The 25,712-nt window shown below is 43.9% G+C and overlaps 1 protein-coding gene across 1 annotated transcript in view; it reads right to left on the bottom strand.

Moving 5' to 3' along the window:
- Positions 1 to 24,860, bottom strand: part of LOC138579824 (GATA zinc finger domain-containing protein 14-like) — a 60,304-nt gene extending 35,444 nt beyond the window's left edge. The window contains exons 1-2 of the mRNA XM_069650051.1: positions 24,739 to 24,860; positions 12,821 to 13,321 (exon numbers count right to left, since the gene is read on the bottom strand). Coding sequence (XP_069506152.1) covers positions 12,821 to 13,321; positions 24,739 to 24,860 — 623 coding nt within the window. The remainder of the gene's footprint in view (positions 1 to 12,820; positions 13,322 to 24,738) is intronic.
- Between the last annotated feature and the right edge of the window lie 852 nt (positions 24,861 to 25,712).

The following is a 25,712-nucleotide window of genomic DNA, read 5'->3' as shown; positions in this document are numbered from 1 at the left end:
CTTTCCAAGCCAAATGTTTTTCCCTTAGTCAACTGAACAACAGGGTTCCCATGACGCTCTTTCATCCCAGGCAATGGAAGCTGAGGAGAGGTGTGAAAGGAATTCACACTTCCTTGTGATAGGGCCAGTACCCCTTGATCCATTGTCCCCGGCTGCAAAAGTGCTGGCCAGTCTGACGAGGTCTCAAATTCCCACACCTTGGTCCTTTCACATTTGTAAAGGGACTTCCTTTCCCAAGGGGCTGGATATCTTCAAAGTGCCTGCCTTGCCAAACTGGTCTGACAGGAATGCCTGAGCTCCAGCCAGGCTGTTGAAGTTCTTTGTGCTGAGAAGAGTAAAATACACAGAGTAAAATACACCTGTATTTTTGCGGCTTCCCAAAATATACAGTTTTGTTTCTGGCATTTACAGTATTATTTCTTATTTAGCTGTCATAATGTCATTTTATTTCTGTGTAAAGCAGTAACACAGGTTAATTTTATTTTTGTATCCATTTAAAAATGAGGCATTCCTCGCATTTTGTTTTCAGTCAGCTTTTATAACTCTGGTCAATTTCTACCCACGGGGATATGTTAAAGAAATTGGTTCTTTGAAACAGACATCAGGAAAAGGAGAGAGAGAGCTTCTTTGAAATGCTGTGCGTGTGTTTAATTTGTTTCCAAAGTAATTGTTGAATGCGGCCTGAAATATAATTCCTGCTTTTCATAGACTTTATTTGGCACCACAATGCCGTTCAGGGAGGAATGGCCCTTATAGGATGATGTTCATTCTGAGTATAGATGGGCATGGCTGTGTTTTACTGGAACCAAACGTGGTGATGTTTGAAGATGAAAATAGCACCAGTGCAAGGTTGTTTTAAACGCAGAACATTTTCTTTTGCAGTTTGAAGTTTTGAGCTGACAGCATAGCAGCGCAGAGCCATTCTGCCTTGGAATCCTTCTCTTTTTTGGTGCACATGAAGAAAATAAATGCAGCCATTCTCGGGATGTCTGTGCTCCATCTCGCCCCATATGTGCTCATCAGACACAGAGCAGCCATGATTTCTGTAACTGCTTAAATGCAGTTTTGCGGGAGGGAATATGTTCTCAGCAGCCACAGCGCATCCATTATTTCTGTAACTGCTAAAATGCAGTTTTGTGATGCAGGGATTTCTGTTGGGCTGGTAAATGTAGCTCACAATGTGATTTTACTGGAGTAATTCTATGGTTTTCCTACATATAGTAGTATAACTATGTGCAAACTCGGATTGATTTCGACCAGTACATTAGAAAATTACGTCTGAAAAAATTCTTTGCCATCACAGATTTCAAGGCACAGAAAAAGACATTACCGGAAGGAAAAACAGATATTACCTTTTCTGAAATGGGAGCTCTTGCTGACTTAGTTGAGCTCCAAAAAGGCCGAACAGTCAATGATGGTCAAGAGATGGAATCAATTGACTTTCAAGAGTTGGACGTTAGAACAGATTGGACAGTCAAAAGCAAATTGAAACAGAAATCAAAGTTCAATACAATAGCTAACACCGCCAACAACATAGAAGCGTTCCAAACACTGGTAATTGAGGACTTAAAAAAACTCAGACGAAACAAAAGATACAAAGAGAGAAGCAATTTGACCATGAAGGACAGAATGGCCCTTAATGAACTTTGCAACCTGACAAACTGTGTGATTAAGCCCTCAGATAAAGGACGAAACATTGTCCTAATGACTCGTGAAAATTATGTTAAAGAGGCATGCAAACAGTTAAATGATAAAAAATGCTATGAAAAATGTGGACAAAATCCAACAAAAGCATTAGAAGAGAAGGTAAAAAAATGTGTAGCAGGTTGGGAACAGAAAGGCATACTAACTGAAGAAAATTGCAAATTTCTACGAACGACCAACTCCATCACACCAACCATATATTTTCTTCCGAAAATACATAAGAACAGTAAAAAACCACCAGGAAGACCGATCGTTTCCCTAGTGGGGTCAGTGTTGGAGAACATGTCGATATTCATAGATGAACCTCTTCTGTCCTTCGTCTCCTCATTACCTTCCTATCTCAAAGACACAAAGGATTTTCTATTGCGAGTTAACAATATACCCTGGGAATCCAACTTCATGATGGCAACCATGGACGTGGTGTCCTTATACACGTCAATTGAACATAATTACGGCAAAAAAGCTTGTGAAAGATATCTAAACACCAGGTCCCTCAACTATCTGGAACACACACAAATGATTGTAGCTATGATTGATCTCTGCTTCACTAACAACATCTTTTTTTTCAATGAAGAATATTTCAGGCAAATACAGGGCACGGCTATGGTGACAACATTTCCCCCATCCTATGCCAATTTGACTATGGGGGCCTGGGAAGCTACAGAAGTATGGACAGAACAGAATCATGATTTTACTGAAATTGTGGTTATCTGGCATTGATATATAGATGACTTATTTGTAATTTGGAAAGGGACAGAGGTTGGTTGGTATGATTTTGTAAAGCATCTGAACCAAAATGAGAACAACTTAAGATTCACAGAAACACACAGTTATTCGTTCATAACTTTCTTGGATGTTAATTTAAGAATAGTGGAGCAAACTCTAACGTGTGAATTACACAGAAAACCCACAGGATCAAATTCGCCACTACACGCTAATAGCGGGCATCCGAAGAGTTTGATCTGGAGTGTACCGTATGGTGAATTTATAAGGTTAAGAAGGAACAGCACAACTTTAGAAACATACGATGCAGAAAGCAAAATCACAGCAAGAGGATTTCGACAACAGTGTTACCCTAAAAAAGTCATTGAAAGAGCGTATTTAAAAGCCAGAAGTCATGATAGACAAATCCTCTTGGCAGACAAAGAAAAAGCTATGAATAATGAGAACGAGGAAGTACGACTCATACTCACGTATGATAGTCAAACCACAGAGGTGAAACGTGTGTTACAGAGACATTGGAACGTTTTAACAATTGATAAGGACATTGGAGGCCTGCTGAAAAAACATCCAGACATCAGTTACAGAAGAAATACTTCAATCAAGGATAAATTGGTCCACAGTTTCATGGATAAAGAAGTAGCCAAGGACACGAGTGCCTGGTTGACCAATCGGAAGAAAGGTTTCAACAAATGCACAAGATGCAATATGTGTAAATTTGCAAAGAACTGCACCACCTTTGAGCATCCAATAACAAAATCAACTGAATATATAAATTACAAAATCACGTGTGATACTGAATATGTAGTATATATTCTGATGTGCAAATGTAAAAAGTGGTACGTGGGCAGTACCAAATGCAAATTAAAAATAAGGGTGCAACAACATGTGAGAGCCATACAAAACAAAGATGCTAACTATCTGATGGCAAAACATTTCACTGAATGCCATAAAAATAATATGGACAGTTTTGCTTTCTTTGGTATCCATGCAATTGAAAATGGCCCGAGAGGGGGAGATCGAGAAAAAAAGCTCTGACAACAAGAAACACGTTGCATCTTGGACTTTGAAACAAAACAACCGCAAGGCCATAACATAGACGAAGAACTATACACTTTCTTAGGGCACTAGTACATGCATTATCATATACAAAACAACCTGGCACTTCTTACCAATAAGGACTGACTGATATAAAGTGTTTTCATAATTGGGTTTTAAAAGTGAAAATCCATTATTGTCTGTATTTTTAACTGCACTTTTTTGATAATATGTTGTGTATTTTGGGGTTTTTTATGCACCTTTTTATATTAGTCACCATGTATGTTTTATTCTGGTTATTGTGAATGGATTTTACTGCAGACTAGAGACATTGAAGAAAAACCGGGGAGGTAACTCAGTGTAAGAGTAGAAATAGATTTCTACACTGATATGAAGTTGAAAGCACTAAGCACTGTATGATACTCGGAGGCTGATATGCACTAAAGCACTAGGCACTTAAGTAAGCTGCTAGCACTAGGCACTTTATTTATGCACTATGCACTTTAAGTAAAAAGGCACTAGGCACTTTATCTAAAGAGATTGTGCAGATTGGACCATGTTGAGGGACTTTTTTAAGGAACTAATGTAATGGATTTGTTGGTTGGACAATTTATATTGAGCGAAAAGTAAATCCTTAAATGATTACTCAATCATGGTTTAACGTAGCTTAATTTTCTAGGGATTAAGCTCTGTTCAAAGATGTCCGCCAGCCGTACCAACACAATTAAGTCCCCTCTTCTATGTTCATGGCCGTTGGATCCCCTTGTCCCATTTCTATGTCGGCAGACAAGTTTTATGCATTTAAACACTATGGTGGTAGCACTTGGGTGTTGTGAGCAAGCGGCAAGTAATGCCGCGAAACGCGTTGACTTTTCTGGGAAGCTACAATGCTGTATTTTAACGAATAAAGAAGCCATTATGGATATGCTGGTCACGGACTGATTATTTAAGCCTGGTTTGAAGGAGAGTGCTCCTCGCATAACTGACGTTCAGCCAGTTCTTTTGAAAATATATATATATATATATATATATATATATATATATATATATATATATATATATATATATATATATAGGTATTCTCCTTAGGTGTTAGTAGTATTTGGCTCTTTAAGGTTCCTTATACGTCCCCGAAGTTCCATATGGTTAGTTGCAATAAGCTGAGTTCCAGATACTGCTTGAGGGTTGACACTAGTATTTTCAGAGCAATACCCTGTTCCTTTGAAGCGTGACCAACTCACCTAGTAATGCATTTTTCTTTGCATTCTGGGACTTGGAGTCCAACCAACATTTATAATATGAAAAATGGCATACTAGAATTCAAAGGAAACAAAACTAAGATTGGCTGTGACAGTCCGAGTCATTTGTTATAAAGTGTGATCTCTGTACTAGTGTGGAGGGAAAGTGCTACGCTTGGATAGCCTCTAGTGAACCATCAGCCATCCAGAGGCTACATCCGGCATGTATTAAAAAAGCATTGTCAATGCCAACAGGTTGTGCTTTTGTGTAGGCATGGCAAAAGGCACTTGCCAGGCACTGCCATAGTGGATTAACTGGTCATTTATGGTAGCAGGCGCAACATTCTTCCGAGTACCTATATAATAGCATCTTTGTTATGATATAATGTATTAATTGATCTTCCAACAAAACCAATAAAAACAATATGTTTTTAAAAAAACGTGCTTTACGTGAATCTGCGGTCAAGTAAACAATGGCACAGCTGGCAGGGAGTGGCTCCCTGAGGCTCAGCTGCACAGTCATCACCCTGCGTCCTGTGTGTTCTTCTGGGAACTCGAGGCGTTCACCATTGACCCTGGCTATTTTTGGCAAGGCCCTCTTCTCTTTACATTACTTCTCTAGGGAAGTGTTCTGAAAGGAGAAGGGTGACTTGCAGCAACATCTGTCTCATGCAGCAAGCTGCCACTCTGCTTCGGCTCTGCCCCCTGTCTCGGCTCCCTCTGTCAGCACAGACCTCTGTTTAGTTCGTTCCCCGCATGTTGCCCGGGGAATTAGTTCATCAGCTTTTCAGCCACTAATGATATGTTGCATTGGATGCTCAATGGAGTAGACAGGCTGAGGCCTGAGGGACAAGCACCGCCCGCTTTTCCCAGGGCCCAACCAGCGACATTAGAAGCCGGGGAGGGGATGAGTGTGGAGTAGGAAGAAGCTGCTCTTGCTCATGAAATAAAAAACAAGCTGATGGCCTTATCACTAAGTTTCATTTCTCGCATTTCTTTAAAGTGCACTGATGCAGCTCAGGGGAGATTTTAATTGGGTGTGGTTACTTCATGTTCTGGCACAGTGCAAATGAGCATTTGGTTGAACTGTGTAGTTTAACTGGTTGGAATTATACAATAACCTAGAATAGTGCTAACTTGTGCTAAGCCTACAGGAAAATGCTAAGGAAAAGCCACAATGAATAAAGTAAATGTACTTTAGTTGAGCAGACCCTTTGCCCTGGCACCTTGTATATAATGGCAGGCCCAGTCTGTTGTGGTGCGCTCTATGCGCACACCGATGCCCGTGAGCCCCCTCCAGTTACAGACTGCACCAGGACACGTCTTTGCAGTTCGGGCTCCCCGGTCGCTCTGCGCAGCTGGGCACGCCGCCTTTATTTCTAGTGCACGCGGCGTTGTGCAGCGTCACTCCGCCGCGTGTGTGCAGTCCTTTGCTCCCTTCCAGCTTTGTGTGTCTTCCTTGTTGCCAGCTGTGCTGTCCAGCCACCTTTTGTCCGGTAGCTCTGCGATGTTGGCTGTCCTCTGGGTTGTAGAGGACTGCCAGAGTTCCAAAAATTCTGTGAATGTGGTATGAGCAGCGCACGAGCACCTTTCCCAGCCGCTACTGCTGCATACCAGACGCTAGGGCACCATGGATTTGTTCCCGCCGGGTCCGTGACTCACCACCGTGTAGCGTCGCCGATGTAAAACACGCCGTGTTCATCAAGCGAACGTTGCGATGGTATCCCATCCTCGTCGCCAGTTGTTGTATAGCCACCCATGCCGCGGGTGGCTCACATGCATACATGCGCACATGCACACACTCAGAGAGACACGGGACGCGATGCTGCCTGCTACGCGTCCCGGAGGCAACTGCCCGCACAAGCGCGGTTTATTAACCTGCGCATGCGCGGGTCCCAAACGAGGCTCACGCATGAACTACAACTGACTGGGACCTCACAGTCCCATGGAGGCAATCAATCAGGGACTGTCAGCAGGAGGCAGGCAGCATGCACCACACCATGGCCGGACTGCACCCTCGATGCCTCACGCCCTCATTCCCCGCCCTAGGATCTATACTAAGGTACAAGCATGTGAGCAACCAAGAATAGAGGGGGTGGGGGGTTTCTGTAACATTATGCCTCTCTCTCTCTCTCTGCTTTGGCTCTAGCATTGGGATATGCCAAACAAGGGTCTATCTTGGGCCCCCAGGAACTGTTCTCTATGCCAAACCTTGCACCCTGCTGAATAATCTGGCCAAGCTTTATTGTCTGATCATGCTCAATTGATTGGTGATTTGTTTGTCAATTCGAAACAAAACAATGAAACAAACCACACATAGTCTCGCCCAACACCATATGGCGGCTACCAACCGAAAAACACACCTGCGCTCAGTGAACGGGGTCACCGAACTGAAGCTGCCAACATCACATCCCAGCTCTCTTTCTCTTTTTCCCACTATGTCCTACTAACTTGCTTTACAGATCCACCAGAGCGTCAAGAGACCACACAGTTGGCAACACTGCGCGGTATAAGAACCTTTAACATAACATAACATTCTAATGTTCTTTTCCATTCTAAAGTGTACCCAACGCTACCGCCCAACCTAATGTATGTGAGGAGCTAAAGTGCGGTGCTCCCTGTGACTTTATTGTCTCCCCCCCCCATGATGATGATTTCTATTCCTATTTAATCGACTTGTAAACTATACTGTCAACACAGGTGCCTTCCTGCCACTGACCTAGAGAGTGGGGAGTTAAGGCTAGTAGCCAATGTCAGAAGTAAAGAACTAGGATTGTAATTTATGGAAAAAGAGAGGGGAAAAGGAAATGACTTTCTGATCAAGGGTTGCTAATTCCAGAGAGAAGGACCGAGAGGAAGCATCCACCCTTACAGGAGGAGCAGGATGGTGGGCAGAAAGAAAGAAATGATCAGGAGATTGGAGTGATCTCAAAGGGGTTTAGTGATTTCTGTTTGGACCAGGAGGCTCCAGGGCCCGACCCCCTGTTCAGACAGCAGGTAAACATGCACCAACATGTGTTTACTCCCTCTGTCTCCACAGGCCATCCCCATCCCTCTGGTCCCCCAGTGATGTTCCCTTGTGCCCCCCACCCTTCTCGCACACAGGTGTTGCCTGTTTTGCTTGATTCTTCTACCCTGCTTCCCCTGGCCCCCTCCAGCCTACTTCTGCAGGAGTCTGTCCTGATACAGTCTGGTTTCACCATCACCGTCTTGTAGCCAATGCTGGATTTGACTTTTATGGACTTCATTGATTCACGGTGCGTCACCCTTTCTCATGGTGGCCCTGAGTCATGCTGTTCCCATCTTCATCTTGTATCCAGGCTTGCAACATTATGTGTGACTACTGACTTCTGCAATTGTATTTGCTCTCCCCTCTTGCTTCTGCAGTCTTTATGACTGCTTACTCTCTGTTCTCTCCTCCCCTCTTCCCCTTACTTTCTTCTATGCACTTACTCTATCAGAATTGTCCCTGGAACTAGTATGATAGCAACCTCGTCTGTCTCCTCCCCACCCCCCCCTGCACTATCTGAATTGTCGTCAGGCCGAGTACGATAGTTAATTTCACATCCTTACCGTTCTTGGCCTGTAAGAATGTCATTGTATTTTTCCTTCTTCTCTCCCTTGCCTTGAAGCGCTTTGAAGCACATTGTGTATAGGCGCTATATAAATAAACTATCATATCATATCATATCATATCAAACCCAGAGTAGATAAGGAGTTGAGTAATCTTCAAAGGACCAGGCAAACAGACTGGACAAGAATGCACTGTTTAACCGGTAGCCATTGAAGCTTGGCAAGGAAAGGAGAAATGTGCTTGGAGCAGGGAAGATTGAATATAAAACGGGCAGCAATATTATGAAGGACCCTGAGATGTTCAATGGCGCAGGAGGGGAGACCGAGGAAGAGTGAACAGTGATAATCCTGATGGGATTGAATCAGAGCAGCCAGTGGCAGCTGAAATGCAGGCAGAGCAGGAGAGGAATAGGAAGATCTGGCAAAGGAGGCAAAGGTGAAAATGCAGCAGGAGGAGGTGGCCAGAAAGAGCAGCACCAGACAACACTGGAAACCACAAATGCCACAAAGTCAGAATGTTTGTCTCATCTGTGTGGTTTCCCTGTTATTGATGTGTAGTTTTGTTGGCCCTTTGGACGTCTGTAGTACGTAAGAGGTATGCAGGTGTTGAAAAAGGAGGTGGCGGTTAGTAAGTTTCTGTTTGGGACTGGGTGTGTGGTGGTTTTATTGTTGATTTCTTGAGTCCGTCCAAACCTTGTCGCCAGTTTGCTTTATTCCAAGAGTATGGTTAGTGGGGGGATGCATTTTTATGTGTGTCTCAGCGAGTTGAATAGCCTGGCTGTCAGTCGTTTTCTGAATTTTAAGTGCTCTTCTGTAGTTCTTATTTTCTTTGGTACCAAGTTCCATAGTTTGGCTATTAAATTGGAGAATGCAGTTACTCCAAATGTCCTTTTCTCATAGTTTTACGTTCCTATTTGAACGTCGTTTACTCGATCTTAAGTTTCTTCCTGGTTGGTAACGGTTGATTATTTCCGCTTGGAGAAATTTGGCTCCTTGTCTGTGTAGTGATTAGTGTGTTGTGCAGAGGGCTTTAATGTAAATGTTTGTTTTACTAATAGCCAGAACAGACTTCTCAGGGCTGGTGTGATGTGGTCTCTTCTGTTTAATCTCAGAAGTAGCCCTGCTGCTGTGTCTGGGATTCAGTGTCATTTTTTTATGAGGCATTCTCACATTCCACTGTAGAGGCTGCATGCATAGTCTAGTCTTGACAGCACCAAGGAGATGATTGTGAGGGTTCTGTGTGGGAAGTTGAGGTAAGGGAGTATCCCTCTTATTACTTGCAGAAGATAGAAGCATTTATTAGCTAATGCGTTGTCTTGGGGTTATAGAGAGAGTCTGTTGTCCATAAGAATTCCGAGGTTTTTTGTCACTGACGATGTCTCCAGTTGGGGTCCCAGGCACGGTGGCCAGCTCAGATGTGTCTGTGTGCATTGTCTATCATTATTTCTGTTTTGGTTGGATTTAGCTTGAGATTGTTGTTAGTCATCCAGGAGTATATGTCGGTGAGGCATTTGTTGAGGGTGGTATTCGTGTCTTGGGCAGAGGTTATCTTGAAGATGAGTTGGGTGTCGTATGCGTAGCTGTATGCTGTTAGTCCATGGGTTTGAATGAGTTTTATTAGGGGGACATGTAGATGTTGAAGAAGAGCGAGGAGAAGCTTTCTCCTTGTGGTATGCCACAAGTGATATTTTTAGTGCTAGATGTAAAAGGTGGTAGGTGTGTTCTTTCTGTTAGGTCCGTGTGGAAAGATCTCAGACATTGTAGCACAGATTTGTCAATGCCGCACTCCTCCAGTCTCTTTATTAGTGTTGTGTGTCTGATTGTGTCGTAGGCGGCTGATATGTCTAGTAGTGTGAGGGCCGACTGGGTGCTGTTGTCTGTGTTTATTTTTAGGTCAACCCATATGGAGAGTAGTGTGGATTCCGTTCCTCTCATGGGTCTGAAGCCAACTTGAAGTAGGCTTTGAGAAATGGCATAGGAGATGGAGGTGATGAGGGCGCAGACACTACAGGAGAATGACATTATGGGCACCTTGGCATGAGATGGCCTGGCCAACAGTGTTGTGGGCGTTCAAGGACTATAAAGTCATGCAGCTCCAAATCTGTCTCCCGAAAGCCACTGACTATCCTGATCCTGGCGAAGAGAAGGGACAAAAGGTTTGTGAGAGTGCAGGCGAGAAAAGTAAAGCCGAAGCAGAATTTTAGTAGGGTCTGGTCCTCCTGATTGGACAGAATTTCCCACAACCCTTCATTTTTAATGTAACCCTACTGCCCCAGGCTGAGCCTACCCCCAACCACATGTTAAAATGCTCCCCTCCCAACCTGCAGTTTGCAGCATCCTAATGATCGACTGCCTAAAAGTCTTGCTGTACTTGTGCCCTTGCTGACAGCCATTGGGCCTCATTAGAAGTTTGGCGGTAGCCTTGCTGGTAAAACCGGCAGGCTGCCGCCAAACTTCCAAAAATTTCCGGCGCCGCCGAATGGGCAATTACCGGGTCAATACGGCCCTGCCGGACCCGGTAATTGCCCATTTGCAGGCACTGGAAAGAAGATGCTCCCCATTCCCCATAGGGCCGAACGGGAATGGGGAGGTCGGATGCACCAGCACCTTTTATAATGCTGCCGGTGCATCCGACATGCTGTGCTCGCGGATGCCTTTCTGCCCACCAGGTCCGACCTGGCAGGCAGAACGGCACCCGCGAGCACAACTCGTAGTTTGCCGGTACGGGTACTACAGTACCGGCATGCTTACCGGTACCGTAGTTCCCGGACCGACAAACTTATAATGAGGCCAATTGCGATTTTCTCCACTGGCAGTAAACCTAAAGTCAATAAACAATTGTGAAGGGAAGTGAAGGTAGGAGACAGATGAAATGCGAGAAGGGACTCACAACCTGTAGGTGGTGTTTGGTTATTTACACATCCATTGGCGATGCTAGCCCCCATGGCCATTCCCATCCACTTCCTGCCAATCCCCACCCAGAACACTCTACCTCACCCGGGGAACTCTTTGGGGCTTGTTTTATTGAGCTTTGTAATTAGGCTGCAGAGACCCTTTACAGTAAACATGCACATAGACGGGACCCCACCGCCAAATCTTGATAATTTGCATGGCTGAGCTCATACGTGCAGGGCAAAAGACGGCATACAAGTGTGCACGCTGCCTTTTCGCCTGAACTTTTGCACTCTAACCTGCAAATGAAGTAAACGCTGCCTGCCATGTACACATATCAAGCAGCGTTTACAATGGGTTCCTATGGGGTCCACCTGCTTTTTGCTGGAGCAATTGCGCCGGCATGAAAATGCATGCTTGTGCAAATGCTGGCACAGAGCGGAAGGGAGGCGTCAGAAACTCAAATCGCGTTCCGCCCTTCCTCTGCGCCACACAAATGGACGTAAATGAGCCGTGTTGGGAATCAGTAGCGTAAAGGCCTTACTCAAGACTTTTACGCGGCTGATTATTCCCATTACGAGGAGCCCAAAATGAGCTCCTTTGAGTCTATCTCTGTGCTTTCTGATCAGCTTCTGAATCATAATGGCTAAATTGCTGCTGTAAACCAGCCAAACTAGCTCTGAGTGTTTTAATTCTCGTTAACAAGTAACCGTTGGCCCACTGCACATTTGTCTTCAACTCCTCAACCTTTCTAGATGAACTACCGCGTTTCAAAACAGAAAAAAAAAAAAAATTGCAAATAAATGGCCGCCGGGAAAGGGAAAACATAGTCCGTTTTCCCTTTCCATGGCGGCCATCGGGAGCGGACGCGCTGGGAACAGAAGTGTTTCCAGCGCGTTTGCTCCAAGAAAAGAAGAAAAAAGAAGATAAGTGGGGTTGGGAGGGTGGGGATGGGATAGTTTGCGGGGGAGGAGGGTGGAGGAAAAAAAAACGCACCTGAGTCGCCGGCAGGAGACGAAGGCAGCATCCAGCCATGGGGAGGCTCAGAGCAGGGATTGCCCCATTTCGACCCTCCTCATTGGCTAAGGGGCTGCAACGCCCCTCGCCGGGAACAGAGTACCCGGCACGCACGGCGTACACAGGAATACCGTGTGGTATGGCTCGGAAAAGAGCCAATCCACACGCTGTATTCCCGGTGCGCAGCACGTGCCGGGTACTAATGTGTGATAACAAGGCTTTCAGTGTTCTCTGAAAGGGGAATCAGTGACCTGCCCCTTTGTGAGGGGGCATAGCTCAGGGGCAACCCGCTTGACTTGGAAGCAAGACAGCCCAGCTTCAACAGAGGTTTGAATACTTGAATGTTGTCTTCATAAAAAGAGAAGATTATGAAGAAGTGATTCCTGCGCCTGTCTGCTCACCTGGGCCAGCGCCTGAGATAACCCGCCCGTGTGCCTTTGCCGGTGAATGAGCCAACTTACATTTTTGCAGGACTTGTAAAGCACTTTAGAAGGGAGTTGTGATCAGGTTTGCAGCCAAGTCACAAATCTCTGCGTGATGCCTCCTGTTACTGACTGCATCCTGACTTTACCCAGTGTAACCGTTGCCCCACTGCACATTTGTCTTCAACTCCTCAACTTTTCTAGATGAACTGTTGCCTCACTGCATTGTTCTCCTCAAGTCTAGATGAATTGTTGCCCACTGCATTATTCTCCTCAAGTCTAGATGAACGGTTGGCCACTGTATTGTTCTCCTCAGGTCTAGATGAGCTGTTGCCCACTGTATTGTTCTCCACAGGTCTAGATGAGCTGTTGCCCAATGCATTGTTCTCCTCAAGTCTAGATGAACGGTTGGCCACTGTATTGTTCTCCTCAGGTCTAGATGAGCTGTTGTCCACTGTATTCTTCTCCACAGGTCTAGATGAGCTGTTGCCCACTGCATTGTTCTCCTCAAGTCTAGATGAACTGGTGTCCACTGTATTGTTCTCCTCAAGTCTAGATAAATTGTTGCCCACTGCATTGTTCTCCTCAAGTCTAGATGAACGGTTGGCCACTGTATTGTTCTCCTCAGGTCTAGATGAGCTGTTGCCCACTGTATTGTTCTCCACAGGTCTAGATGAGCTGTTGCCAACTGCATTGTTCTCCTCAAGTCTAGATGAACTGTTGCTCCACCATATGAATGTCTGCCCTTCTTTAACTCTTGCCCCATTTTATTTTGCTTCTTAACTGAATTGTTTGCTCTATTTCAATGGTTTGACCCAGTTTATTCACTGCCCCACTATATTTTACTTCCTAAAATCATAGATTAATTGTCTGCCCATGGTATGAAGTTTGCCCCAACACCTGCACTCTCTTCTTCACAGTCAAACAGACCATAAGCAGATCAGCTATGCCGCAAGCAGACAGCAATTTATAATCCCTCCCTACAGACATCGAACAACAGAATTCTAGGTACGACGTTCTTTAATCGTCAGGCATTTCAAAGCCTGCTGTTTAAACGTGTTTGACAGTTCATTAAATTTTTTAGGGGGGGTGAACGAAAGGGCAGATAAGTGGTTGGGGGGGTTCGGTATAGGTAAAAATAGGTGCAGGATAGGAGGATTGGGGGGACCCACCCCCCCTGAAAAAAAAGATTTGATGAACTGTCAAACACGTTTAAATTGCAGGCTTTGAAATGCCCGACGATGAAATGACATAGAACCAAATTCCACACCTCAACAACCAACTTACATACAACCTGCCCGGCCAATGTGCCCTAGCACCATGCCCACACGAGCCACCCATCTGGGCACAAATGTCGCTAAGTCCTTGGCACAGACCACCTAGAAACATATCTGTGAACAGTGCCTGGGAACTTCTAGACGGCATGCATCAACACAGCAGCAACGCTATCTTGCCTTTTCCCTCTCTCCAAAATAACCTAACCCACCCTCCTTTTTCAAATTGGCAAGAGTGCCAGAAGACCATGCAAATGGCAGTGGCGCGTAGTATAAGTCCCAGTAATACAACATAACAGTCTGCATGCTTAGGCAAGGATGAAAAGAGGGGTCTAAAAGGAGACTGAAAAAAAGGGAGGAGCTGGGCACAGGGGTGAAAGAGAGGGTAGAAAAGAGGTGGGGCAGAGAAGGAGAAAGAATGAGATAAAGAGCAAACAGAGAGATACACAAATAGTGAGGCAAATAGAGAGGGATATTTAGAGATAGAGAGAGTAGGAGTGCAAGAGTGTGATACAAACAGAGAAGGACAAACACAAGCAGAGGTGGACGTCCAAAGAAAGAGAAACATGTGAGTTCAAACGGGGATAGCATGAATGTGAGATTTAGAGAGAAAGAAACAGAGCAAAAAAGCAAAATGGTAAGAGCTAGAATTACAGAAACAAAAAGGGTACACGTGAATTCCAGAAAGAAAAGCGCAAAGAAAGGGTAAAGAGGCAATGGAAATGATCTTTCTCTGCAAAGTTCTTTTGCCCACCAGGGGCAGTATTGCAGTAGCTTTCCACGGTGGCCAAAGCTTGTAGTGCATATGCTCTTGTGCAAAGGAATACTTTTTATCCTATGGAAGGGAAACATATGCAACTTGCAAACAATACACCATGGGGCAAAGCTTTCACGGAAACACTTAGGCGCCATACAAATGTCCAATAGATAAATAAATAAAATACTGGCCTAGACTAGTGAGTTCTTGTGCTTCTTTTGTATCCAAAGCAGTAGCCCAGTGTATAAAGGTCAAGGATGCTCACATTCTCTGTACCTGGTACTTAGATCCTTACATTTTGCTTCTAGGTTATGGATCCTAATGGCCAAAGTATCCATCAAGGATGGGCAACCATATCAGCTGTGCCAAGCCTATGACTCTCACACTGTTTACTGGATGCAGCTCATGTGCCAAGTCATGTATACTCAGCCACTCTGCATCCAGGCCAGAAAACTTGACACCCTGTGCCAATGTGAGAAACCCTTTAGTGCGTTTGAACATATCAGGATGCAGGCCATCCTCACACCACTTAGATGGACTAGGAGCACACTGAGTATGTGAGTTTAAATGGCCAGGAACAGCCAGTATGCGTGTAATGAAAGCTCACTCATTTTCAAAGGGGAAGACTCCAGAGACTGTAGCTAGAATAAGTAAGATGGTGGCATGGGATACATATGAGCCATCATCCGCGTCAGTGAATAAGATGGTGCATGGGATACATATGAGCCATCATCCGCGTCAGTGAATAAGATGGTGGCATGGGATACATATGAGCCATCATCCGCATCACTGAATAAGATGGTGGCATGGGATACATATGAGCCATCATCCGCGTCAGTGAATAAGATGGTGGCATGGGATATATATGAGCCATCATCCACGTCAGTGAGTAAGATGGTGGCATGGGATACATATGAGCCATCATCCGCGTCAGTGAATAAGATGGTGCATGGGATACATATGAGCCATCATCCGCGTCAGTGAATAAGATGGTGGCATGGGATACATATGAGCCATCATCCGCGTCAGTGAATAAGATGGTGCATGGGATACATATGAGCCATCATCCGCGTCAGTGAATAAGATGGTGGCATGGGATACATATGAGCCATCATCCGCGTCAGTGAATAAGATGGTGCATGGGATACATATGAGCCATCATCCGCGTCAGTGAATAAGATGGTGGCATGGGATATATATGAGCCATCATCCACGTCAATGAGTAAGATGGTGGCATGGGATACATATGAGCCATCATCCATGTCAGTGAATAAGATGGTGGCATGGGATATATATGAGCCATCATCCACGTCAGTGAGTAAGATGGTGCATGGGATACATATGAGCCATCATCCGCGTCAGTGAATAAGATGGTGGCATGGGATATATATGAGCCATCATCCACGTCAGTGAGTAAGATGGTGGCATGGGATACTATGAGCCATCATCCGTGCCAGTGAATAAGATGGTGGCATGAGATACATATGAGCCATCATCTGCAGTCAGTGATTTTCTGTCTGCATTACAATTCAATAATCCTCAACAATTGTTGCACTGTGCGCTTTGCTTGTTACATGCATGAAGTGCCATCATGGCATGGATTCACTTCCAACCGGTCCTGCTGAGCAGGCCTCTTGAACCTCGGTTTCCTACAAGATAAAGCGAAGAGAGTTACAATAGCACCATTTCATCTCACTCTTATTGAACTATAGACTTACAGACCCATACACTCACAAAATCTCTTAGGTGTCCACTTACGTTATGGACATGCGTGGAATACTTTATTCAATATAATGCACAGGTACCGCTATATAGAGCGTCTTTCATTGCCAGCTGCACTGAACCTGAGAGGATCAGCCCCTGGTGTGGCCTCATTTTACCAAGCAGGAGTGGTGGTACACATGTTTCCCTGCCCCATGCACCTCTTTTGGTGTGATGGAGAGTTCTTGGGAACTAATATGTTCTGGTTTTTGCTCCTCGTGATTCAAATGTTGCCCCACAATTGCTGCATTCCTCACCAGACAAAGAGGATGATGGTAACAGAAAAGAGCCTCTCAGTAGGCTGGTCTGGGGTGAGCCACCTACTGAGCTGGCACTGAATCTGTTCCCATTGGACACCTGCAATTGTTTGTTCGTGTCGTGATTTACTTTGTTGGGGCCTCCAGCCAATGCACTTACCCTTAGGTGGCATCACATTAGCATCCAGGCCCCCCTGCTCCTGGTCTAGTACGTCACAATGGATACCAGACTAAAGCAAGATCTTTTACTCGTGTGACCACCAAATGGGATGGTACCATGTTCCCCTGTCCAATAGACCTCCATAAACACCCACTGGCTACTGGTTGCAGCCAGTCTAAAAAAATATATATATATATCTAATGTTTGCCCAGGGGTATAAATGGAAGACAGCAGGGGTAACAAGGGAGACCTAGCAACCCCCAAATGACATCCCTGATAAATGCTTAGCTGCATTATCACATTTTCGTAAAGGGTACGCCTTTAGCTCTCTGCACAAATATGGTCTCAGGCTGAGGGACGGGCGGGGGTGGCTGTGGACCTTTTCTGATTTCCTATGATATGTTGACTGTTCACAGGTGGCAGTGGGTGATCATCTGTAATTGTGAATGTAATATTTCAAGATTTTTCTGGTTAGAAAACAGATTGTTGCATTGAACTGATACTGAGGCAGCATGTAACCCTTTTTTGTAAGGGCATGGTTCCAAGCCTCCATGCCTTAGAGAACTCTATGCAGGTTGATACAGGCATCAGCCTGTTCTATTAGTTTACTGTCAGTAGAAAGCAGTGGCTCCTAATCATAGGAAATCGTTCCGCCAGCAAATAATATGGCAGACACCAGGGATTTAAGTGCGCCAGTGCTAGCCAGGGCCCAGGCAGTCTCTAAATATTGCACTTTAGTCAGAGCACTGCGGTGACTCTCCGAACTGACTTGCAACCCTGATTTCTTCCCCAGTAAGGTAAATAAAAAGATGAGTACCGATGATGCTCTTAGCCAGTAGAAGTCCCTATTAGCTGTGTCTAGAATCACAAAATCAGTTAAAGGCATGTGGAATTAGGTTGTTTTCAAACATGTAAGGAAAAATATAAGAGAATCAGTGGCGCAGCACCATTGAGCTGACCGGGCTTCTGATCCCCTTGGAATTTTGGGCTTTGTTGACTCGACCTGGCTGAACTACAGAGCTGTGGCCGGACAGAACAGCACACAGATGTTAAAAGGCGCCCGGGCTTCGCTGTTAGCAAAGGTCTTGCAATTATTAACGTATAGCATTTCACTCTTAGCACCTGCATTCACATGCGTACATTTTTAGCCAATTGAAATCGTGATGTGGGGTTAGTACTTGCATGCCAGACAAGTGATTGGAAGGGTTGAGAGGGGACATGAGACTGCTCATTCTCATGCAGTCCTTAAGTGGGTGCTTTCAGACTTAATGGAGGAAGTTAACTGCTTGCAACATTTAAGCTGCACTAGAATAGTCTCACTAGAATATGTAAGGAAGTTAGAGGCCCCCACACAAATAAGTTTGCCCCTCCTCCACCGTCTCTGAAGTTAGCGTCTCTCCCAGCATTTGAAGGATTAACCCATTCACCCCCTGAAATGTAGGTTTCGTTGCACCACTGAAGAGAATACATTGATTTTTGCAATGCACTATATTAAAGTATTGTCATTACAGTGATTTTCATTAGTACATAAGAGCCATGGATTTCTTTCAAAGGAACTGATGGATGTATGGTGCACTGACATACTGATTTGATGTTCTCTTTTATATTGGAGTATATTTATTTTGATCAATATTTTTACAGCTCAATAATTAAATTGTACTACATCTTTCAAAGATTAATTTACTCCTTTTCATTGCATGTGTGAAAACGTGATAGGGTCTGTTAGGTCACGTCTTTAATTATACAGGCCCCATCTCTTTTCAAGGATTATTAGCTACTTACAATTTGCATCTGCGCCAGACCTGTTAGGCCCCAACCCCCAAATAACAGAGCCCCCCCACCCTCTCGATTACTTGCACAACTTACCACACTGATACACACATCTGCTACTGGTTCGGATAACAAGGAAGCTTAGAACATCCTTAAACACAAGATCGACAAAAATACAGTAACCGTTCCAGAGCCCCTTGCAGGGTTTCCTGTCTAGGCCAGAAGGCCATGCCTGAAGCTTGGCCAGATCACTGGCAAGTCACGTGACATAATGACTCTCATAACTTTCACGTTGCCTGCAGTTCTAGGTTTATCACCCGGCATAATCTTCTAACATTATTAAAACTTTCTTGAACCAATCCCCAATTACCTTTACTCCCATGGTTTCATTAGGTTTGGCTATTAGGTGACGCTGAAAGCACTACCTTTAAGCCGAAACTATTGTCATTAAAATAAGAGCTTTAACATAAGAGCTTGAAATAGGAGCTTTGAATGAGGGTCTCTAATGCTTTTCAATGCAGATGACATCTGAGGATGGATTTGTGTAGTTTGGCTATGTGTCCGACCCATTTAACACTAATCTCTAAGTGAAATCTATATGATTTTCCTCCCATTCCCACCCATCTTCCCTCAAACCACACACCTGTTTGCACTCTTTGCCTGCATTTGTATTGTGTGGTGAATTTATCAACCATTTTCACTTCCAAAATGGCGGCAGCAATGTGTTTATGTTATTTAAACGATATTTGACTTGATTGATGGTTTAAAAAATATTTACAGCATCTTTTAAGTTATGTTACATATTTTAATATATTTAGTTTTAAAAATGAAGAAGTTACTGTTAAATATACGTGTTTTGTAAAATGGCTTTCAAATAGTACATGTACTGATTTGTGAGTGGTGTTCAAGTATCTTGTGATGTAAACATGACCTGATTGGCTGTGTAGTTCGTGATGTCAGCATTATGTGATTGGATCGGTAGTCTGTGTTTGTTTCTACAATCCATTTTGTTTCTATATTCGAAGCGAGCATTAAAGCTGTGTGTCTGCTTAACATTTGAAGACAGAGGTAAAGCAAGTGATTTTCAAGGATGCCTGTTTTATTTTCTCACCTGCTGCAGTCTTATTTCTGCTTGCCTAGGTTCTTAATTGTAGCATCCTGTGTTTTAAGAAGCTTCCGTCACTGTATTAGGGGGAGACTCCTCCTCCTGAGGGAAAGTTCTAAAAGAACCTTTACACTTGCTTACCACTTCAGGTTGTGGTAGTTTTTGCCCTCTAGTGCATTTTATGACATGAGCAATGGCAGAGCAAAGGTTGAGCCGGTTCACCATCAGGATGTTTGCCGCTCTGCGCCAGCCTCTCCTGGAAGACTCCGCCCACGGACTAGCACTGATCGTCCTGCAAACCAATGACAAGAGCACAACCCCAAGGAGCATGAGCTGTCCCATGCTGGCTGCAGTAAGCACACAAGCACGTAGCCGGTTGAGCTCCTGAGACGACTTCACACCTGAAAGCAATCACCCAGCACTGCATGGGGTGGACAGCTCACATTCATTTATGTCATCACACCAGAGGCCAATTCCCACATGCCCCCAAGGTGAGGCCAATCAGATATCGCCAATAGCACAGCGCTGAGGAAAGCAAAAGCTAACATTTCTTCTTATCACCAAAACTAAAGCTAATTTACAACTCATCAGGTAAGACCAATCAACTGGGAATCCTTGGCCTACATCAGTACTGTACTGTATTAACAACTGGGGAAAGTCAAGAAAAAACTATAAATGGGGAGTATGGCCTGGAGAATGGTCATTAGCTTGGTGGATAGGTCATGGGTAAAGCAGGAAGGAGCCAGCACCCCACAAACTCGATTCACAGCAGGGCATAATAATCATAATCATTTCAATAATAAAACCTCGCATTACAGTGCTTAAAAGCGGAAGGAAGCCGCATAAAGTGCTCTATGTAAATTTGTCATTATTGTTATTCTATTATTACTAATATGCCTGGACATTTCAAACTAATTAGTTACTAACCTGTCCTCTGTATTCAGTGTGTTAACATTATAAAGGGTATTCCAGAAGACCAGGGTTCGCGCTACAGTCACCTCTCAGCAGAGTACCCATGGCCCAACGAACCTTCCCCCGGCAATGATGGAGGACTCAGCCAAGGGCAAGTCAGAACTGTCCTTTATTTTCCAAACAGACAGGGATCATACAGGAAAACAAAATTCTCCAGCAATCACAGCCCCTGAGCCCATGTCACAAGCTTTTATGTTATTATGATATCACACTTCCTAACCGTTCCCCAAAAATCTAAGCGTGTGTTCTATTGGGTAACGTGGGTACTATTACCTATATGTGTCCCCTATATGAGTTGTCACACTGGTTCTTCCATGTCAGGTGGGTTTTTCTGAGACTTCCCCAAAACAATCTATTACATTGTTGCATGGCTGCAGGATAGCCTTTGGCCCTTGCCCCATTACACACCACCCCAGGATTTGTGCTCTCTGATTGGCTGGAGCAGGTCCCCCCAGGCCTGGGACCCTGCTCTGTTCACAGCGCTCGTGTACCTTCTCAAGGTAATGAGAAAGACTGTGTGTCCCAATTTTTGCCACTGGTATAGCCACATAGCCTGGGAGAGTGCCTGCAGGTTGCAATGTTCATTGGGCAACACATGTAACAATTCTATCTTTGCTGGGAACCACTTCTCTTCCCACCACGGGTAAAGGGCTATTGTTCGGCTTGGCTGCGTCATGTGGGTGAGGACGGCAGAACTGAGCTTAATTTTTGTCTGCAATTAGTGAGGATTTATTCTGTCATTTTGCAGGTGGAAACCTGCCATGAGAGCCAGGAATGTTCCACCCGCCCTTGTCCTTGGTTGCAAGCACTGGCCTTTTGCTTTGTGCTGCGGAATCTGCATCTCTTTGTTCCTTATTCTGAGGCCTGTGGCTTCATGGTGTCACGGATTTATAAATATATGGCACACTCTAGACCAGGACTCTTTCTACTGGCCAGGGATGTGGCGCACAATAAAAAACGCTTTCAAGTTTATTTATTTCAGATTCAGCTTTGAGAAGGCAGCCAATCTGTCTCACACACCCTTGACGTACACCCCGTGTCGCAATGGACCATGAACCAGGCCGGTGTGTAATAATGAAATATTTATTATTTTTAAAATTCAAATGAAAATCAAACAGATTCAATATAGGGCAGCAATCACCATTGTGGTGATAATTACACAGTAAAATGGGATACACTTAATTTAACTTTCTAATATCAGACATATCAATGCATAAATGAATGAAAGCAAGATTACTTTTTGGGTAATACTTTTTTCAAATGGCACCATGGTTGTGTATTCCCCTTGCAACACTCCCTCAAACCCCTGTTAACCAAGCTTTGTGTTGGTGGAGAGGGGTAGCAAGGAGTCAGGTATACTAGCCAAAAATTAGATTGAAAATCCGACCCACCACCCCTGAATGGGAGGCCAAAATCATATTGAAATTGAGCAAAATGGCACTCAGAATTACTGAATGGTTATTTTACATGTGCGGTTGAATGGATAAGATAGGAATTTGTGTGGCTGTACTAAAGAAGCAAGAAAACCTACAAGCTACAAGGCAAGGGACTAAACAACATGCTTACAAGTGGGAAAATTGACTTTGGGAAGGAAACAGTGCAGCAAAAATCACACGGGGCAAAATTGCAATTATTTAGTTTTCACTGGTTTAAAACGAGCAAACAACTTCAGAAATTAGCTAAACAGACAGAATCGAAAATCTGTTTTACTGATGAGGTACAAAGGCACATAACAGGTATGATACTAAAGTGAAAGGGTGACTCTTTATGGTAGACAGTGTGGTATTTTTGAAAGGAAGGGAAAAATCGGATTTTTAAAAGGGAAACACTTTCACAGGCAAACTCTGTTTTATTAGCAAAATGATTTGTTTTACTGCAACTATATTTTAGTGGCTATATTATTAAAGAAAGACACAGTAGGCAGGGAGGTTAATTTGCAAGGTTAACCTATTCACGCCACGTTCATCTCTATGGAAAATTAATTAATTTATTCAAAACAGTACTAAGGACTTATACAACGGACTGAGATGATTGGGAAAGAATTAAGCTACACATGGAGACTAACACAGATTTTTCTAAGGACAGGATACACAGAGGATTCTGACAATTTAAGAATTTACTAGGGTACTTATAAGATTTCTTATAGGATTGGACAGAATGCAAGGTAACAGAGAGGTGTAAGCAGCTTTTTTGGTTACTGGAGAGGGGTGATACTTACAAAATACACTTGGGTTGGGTAGTTCAGACAGCTAACCGGGTCTCTGGACAGCGGGACAAGGATCTGTCACTGCGCAGCGGCGGGCTATCCTTCAAGGGAACAGTGGGGCAACCAGGGTCTGGTCACAGTGGACATCGGGGTGCATCAGTTGGGAAAAGACAGGTCTGGTCACTGGATTCTCTCAAAGGGTCAGCAGCCTTTCCCCCTTTCTCCCTGAATTATTGGGATTTTTGTAGGGTTTAGTTCTGGATAATTGTCCTGCCTGGATAGGAGGTTCTGCATGGATCTGGATCAGCTGCCCCTGGCCTGGCACTGGAGTCTGGAATCTTGTAGGGTGAATGTTGAATATCTGGATCTCTGGATTTTGAATGTTGGATTTTTGAATGTCCTGACTCTCTCTATGCTTCCTCCTTTTATAAGCAGGATGACATCAGAGGACCTTTACTATATGGGCGGAAATAACCTGGACATACCTCTAAGATAGGATAGGTCAGCCTGTGGATGCTGCCGCCGCCTCCCTGTAAGCAGATTGGCCCCCGGAAGTGACATCAGTTTTAGGGTGTGTGTTTTATGATGTGCATTGTTATAGCACCGTTACTTTTGCCAAAATCAGTTATGAAACAAAACACTTATATTTACAATTGTTGTCATCATGAAAATTAGAAAAGCAGACCCCATATTTTACAAAGAATATGACGTCCCAAATCCCAAGTTTGTGTGATGCTGTTTTGTCCTTCTGGCAGTCTTTCGCCATTTCTCTGAACAACATGTTACCTAAAATTATACAAATGGCTACACATGAGCCTAACATTGTCGGGCTTGATTCCATTACATTTATACATTTGTGTCATGTACGCTTTCTTCAGAAATGCCTCTTTAATGCCGTTCACGTCCCCCACATGCTAGGATAACCCACATAGTCTTATTTTAATGGCGCAAAATTTACATTAAAGCTGTCATAATTTCACATTACTGCTTCTTTAGATTACTGAAATAAATGTCTTAATGTAAAACGTCTTTTAATTCCAATGGGCTGGCTTTGTTCCCAAAAGTGGACAGTCTTTCCAAGCCAAATGTTTTTCCCTTAGTCAACTGAACAACAGGGTTCCCATGACGCTCTTTCATCCCAGGCAATGGAAGCTGAGGAGAGGTGTGAAAGGAATTCACACTTCCTTGTGATAGGGCCAGTACCCCTTGATCCATTGTCCCCGGCTGCAAAAGTGCTGGCCAGTCTGACGAGGTCTCAAATTCCCACACCTTGGTCCTTTCACATTTGTAAAGGGACTTCCTTTCCCAAGGGGCTGGATATCTTCAAAGTGCCTGCCTTGCCAAACTGGTCTGACAGGAATGCCTGAGCTCCAGCCAGGCTGTTGAAGTTCTTTGTGCTGAGAAGAGTAAAATACACAGAGTAAAATACACCTGTATTTTTACGGCTTCCCAAAATATACAGTTTTGTTTCTGGCATTTACAGTATTATTTCTTATTTAGCTGTCATAATGTCATTTTATTTCTGTGTAAAGCAGTAACACAGGTTAATTTTATTTTTGTATCCATTTAAAAATGAGGCATTCCTCGCATTTTGTTTTCAGTCAGCTTTTATAACTCTGGTCAATTTCTACCCACGGGGATATGTTAAAGAAATTGGTTCTTTGAAACAGACATCAGGAAAAGGAGAGAGAGAGCTTCTTTGAAATGCTGTGCGTGTGTTTAATTTGTTTCCAAAGTAATTGTTGAATGCGGCCTGAAATATAATTCCTGCTTTTCATAGACTTTATTTGGCACCACAATGCCGTTCAGGGAGGAATGGCCCTTATAGGATGATGTTCATTCTGAGTATAGATGGGCATGGCTGTGTTTTACTGGAACCAAACGTGGTGATGTTTGAAGATGAAAATAGCACCAGTGCAAGGTTGTTTTAAACGCAGAACATTTTCTTTTGCAGTTTGAAGTTTTGAGCTGACAGCATAGCAGCGCAGAGCCATTCTGCCTTGGAATCCTTCTCTTTTTTGGTGCACATGAAGAAAATAAATGCAGCCATTCTCGGAATGTCTGTGCTCCATCTCGCCCCATATGTGCTCATCAGACACAGAGCAGCCATGATTTCTGTAACTGCTTAAATGCAGTTTTGCGGGAGGGAATATGTTCTCAGCAGCCACAGCGCATCCATTATTTCTGTAACTGCTAAAATGCAGTTTTGTGATGCAGGGATTTCTGTTGGGCTGGTAAATGTAGCTCACAATGTGATTTTACTGGAGTAATTCTATGGTTTTCCTACATATAGTAGTATAACTATGTGCAAACTCGGATTGATTTCGACCAGTACATTAGAAAATTACGTCTGAAAAAATTCTTTGCCATCACAGATTTCAAGGCACAGAAAAAGACATTACCGGAAGGAAAAACAGATATTACCTTTTCTGAAATGGGAGCTCTTGCTGACTTAGTTGAGCTCCAAAAAGGCCGAACAGTCAATGATGGTCAAGAGATGGAATCAATTGACTTTCAAGAGTTGGACGTTAGAACAGATTGGACAGTCAAAAGCAAATTGAAACAGAAATCAAAGTTCAATACAATAGCTAACACCGCCAACAACATAGAAGCGTTCCAAACACTGGTAATTGAGGACTTAAAAAAACTCAGACGAAACAAAAGATACAAAGAGAGAAGCAATTTGACCATGAAGGACAGAATGGCCCTTAATGAACTTTGCAACCTGACAAACTGTGTGATTAAGCCCTCAGATAAAGGACGAAACATTGTCCTAATGACTCGTGAAAATTATGTTAAAGAGGCATGCAAACAGTTAAATGATAAAAAATGCTATGAAAAATGTG

The sequence above is a fragment of the Ambystoma mexicanum genome, chromosome 3p, assembly GCF_040938575.1.
Source record: "Ambystoma mexicanum isolate Mex_15411 chromosome 3p, UKY_AmexF1_1, whole genome shotgun sequence".
Lineage (NCBI taxonomy): Eukaryota > Metazoa > Chordata > Amphibia > Caudata > Ambystomatidae > Ambystoma > Ambystoma mexicanum.
This window is presented reverse-complemented; position numbering and strand designations above follow the sequence as displayed.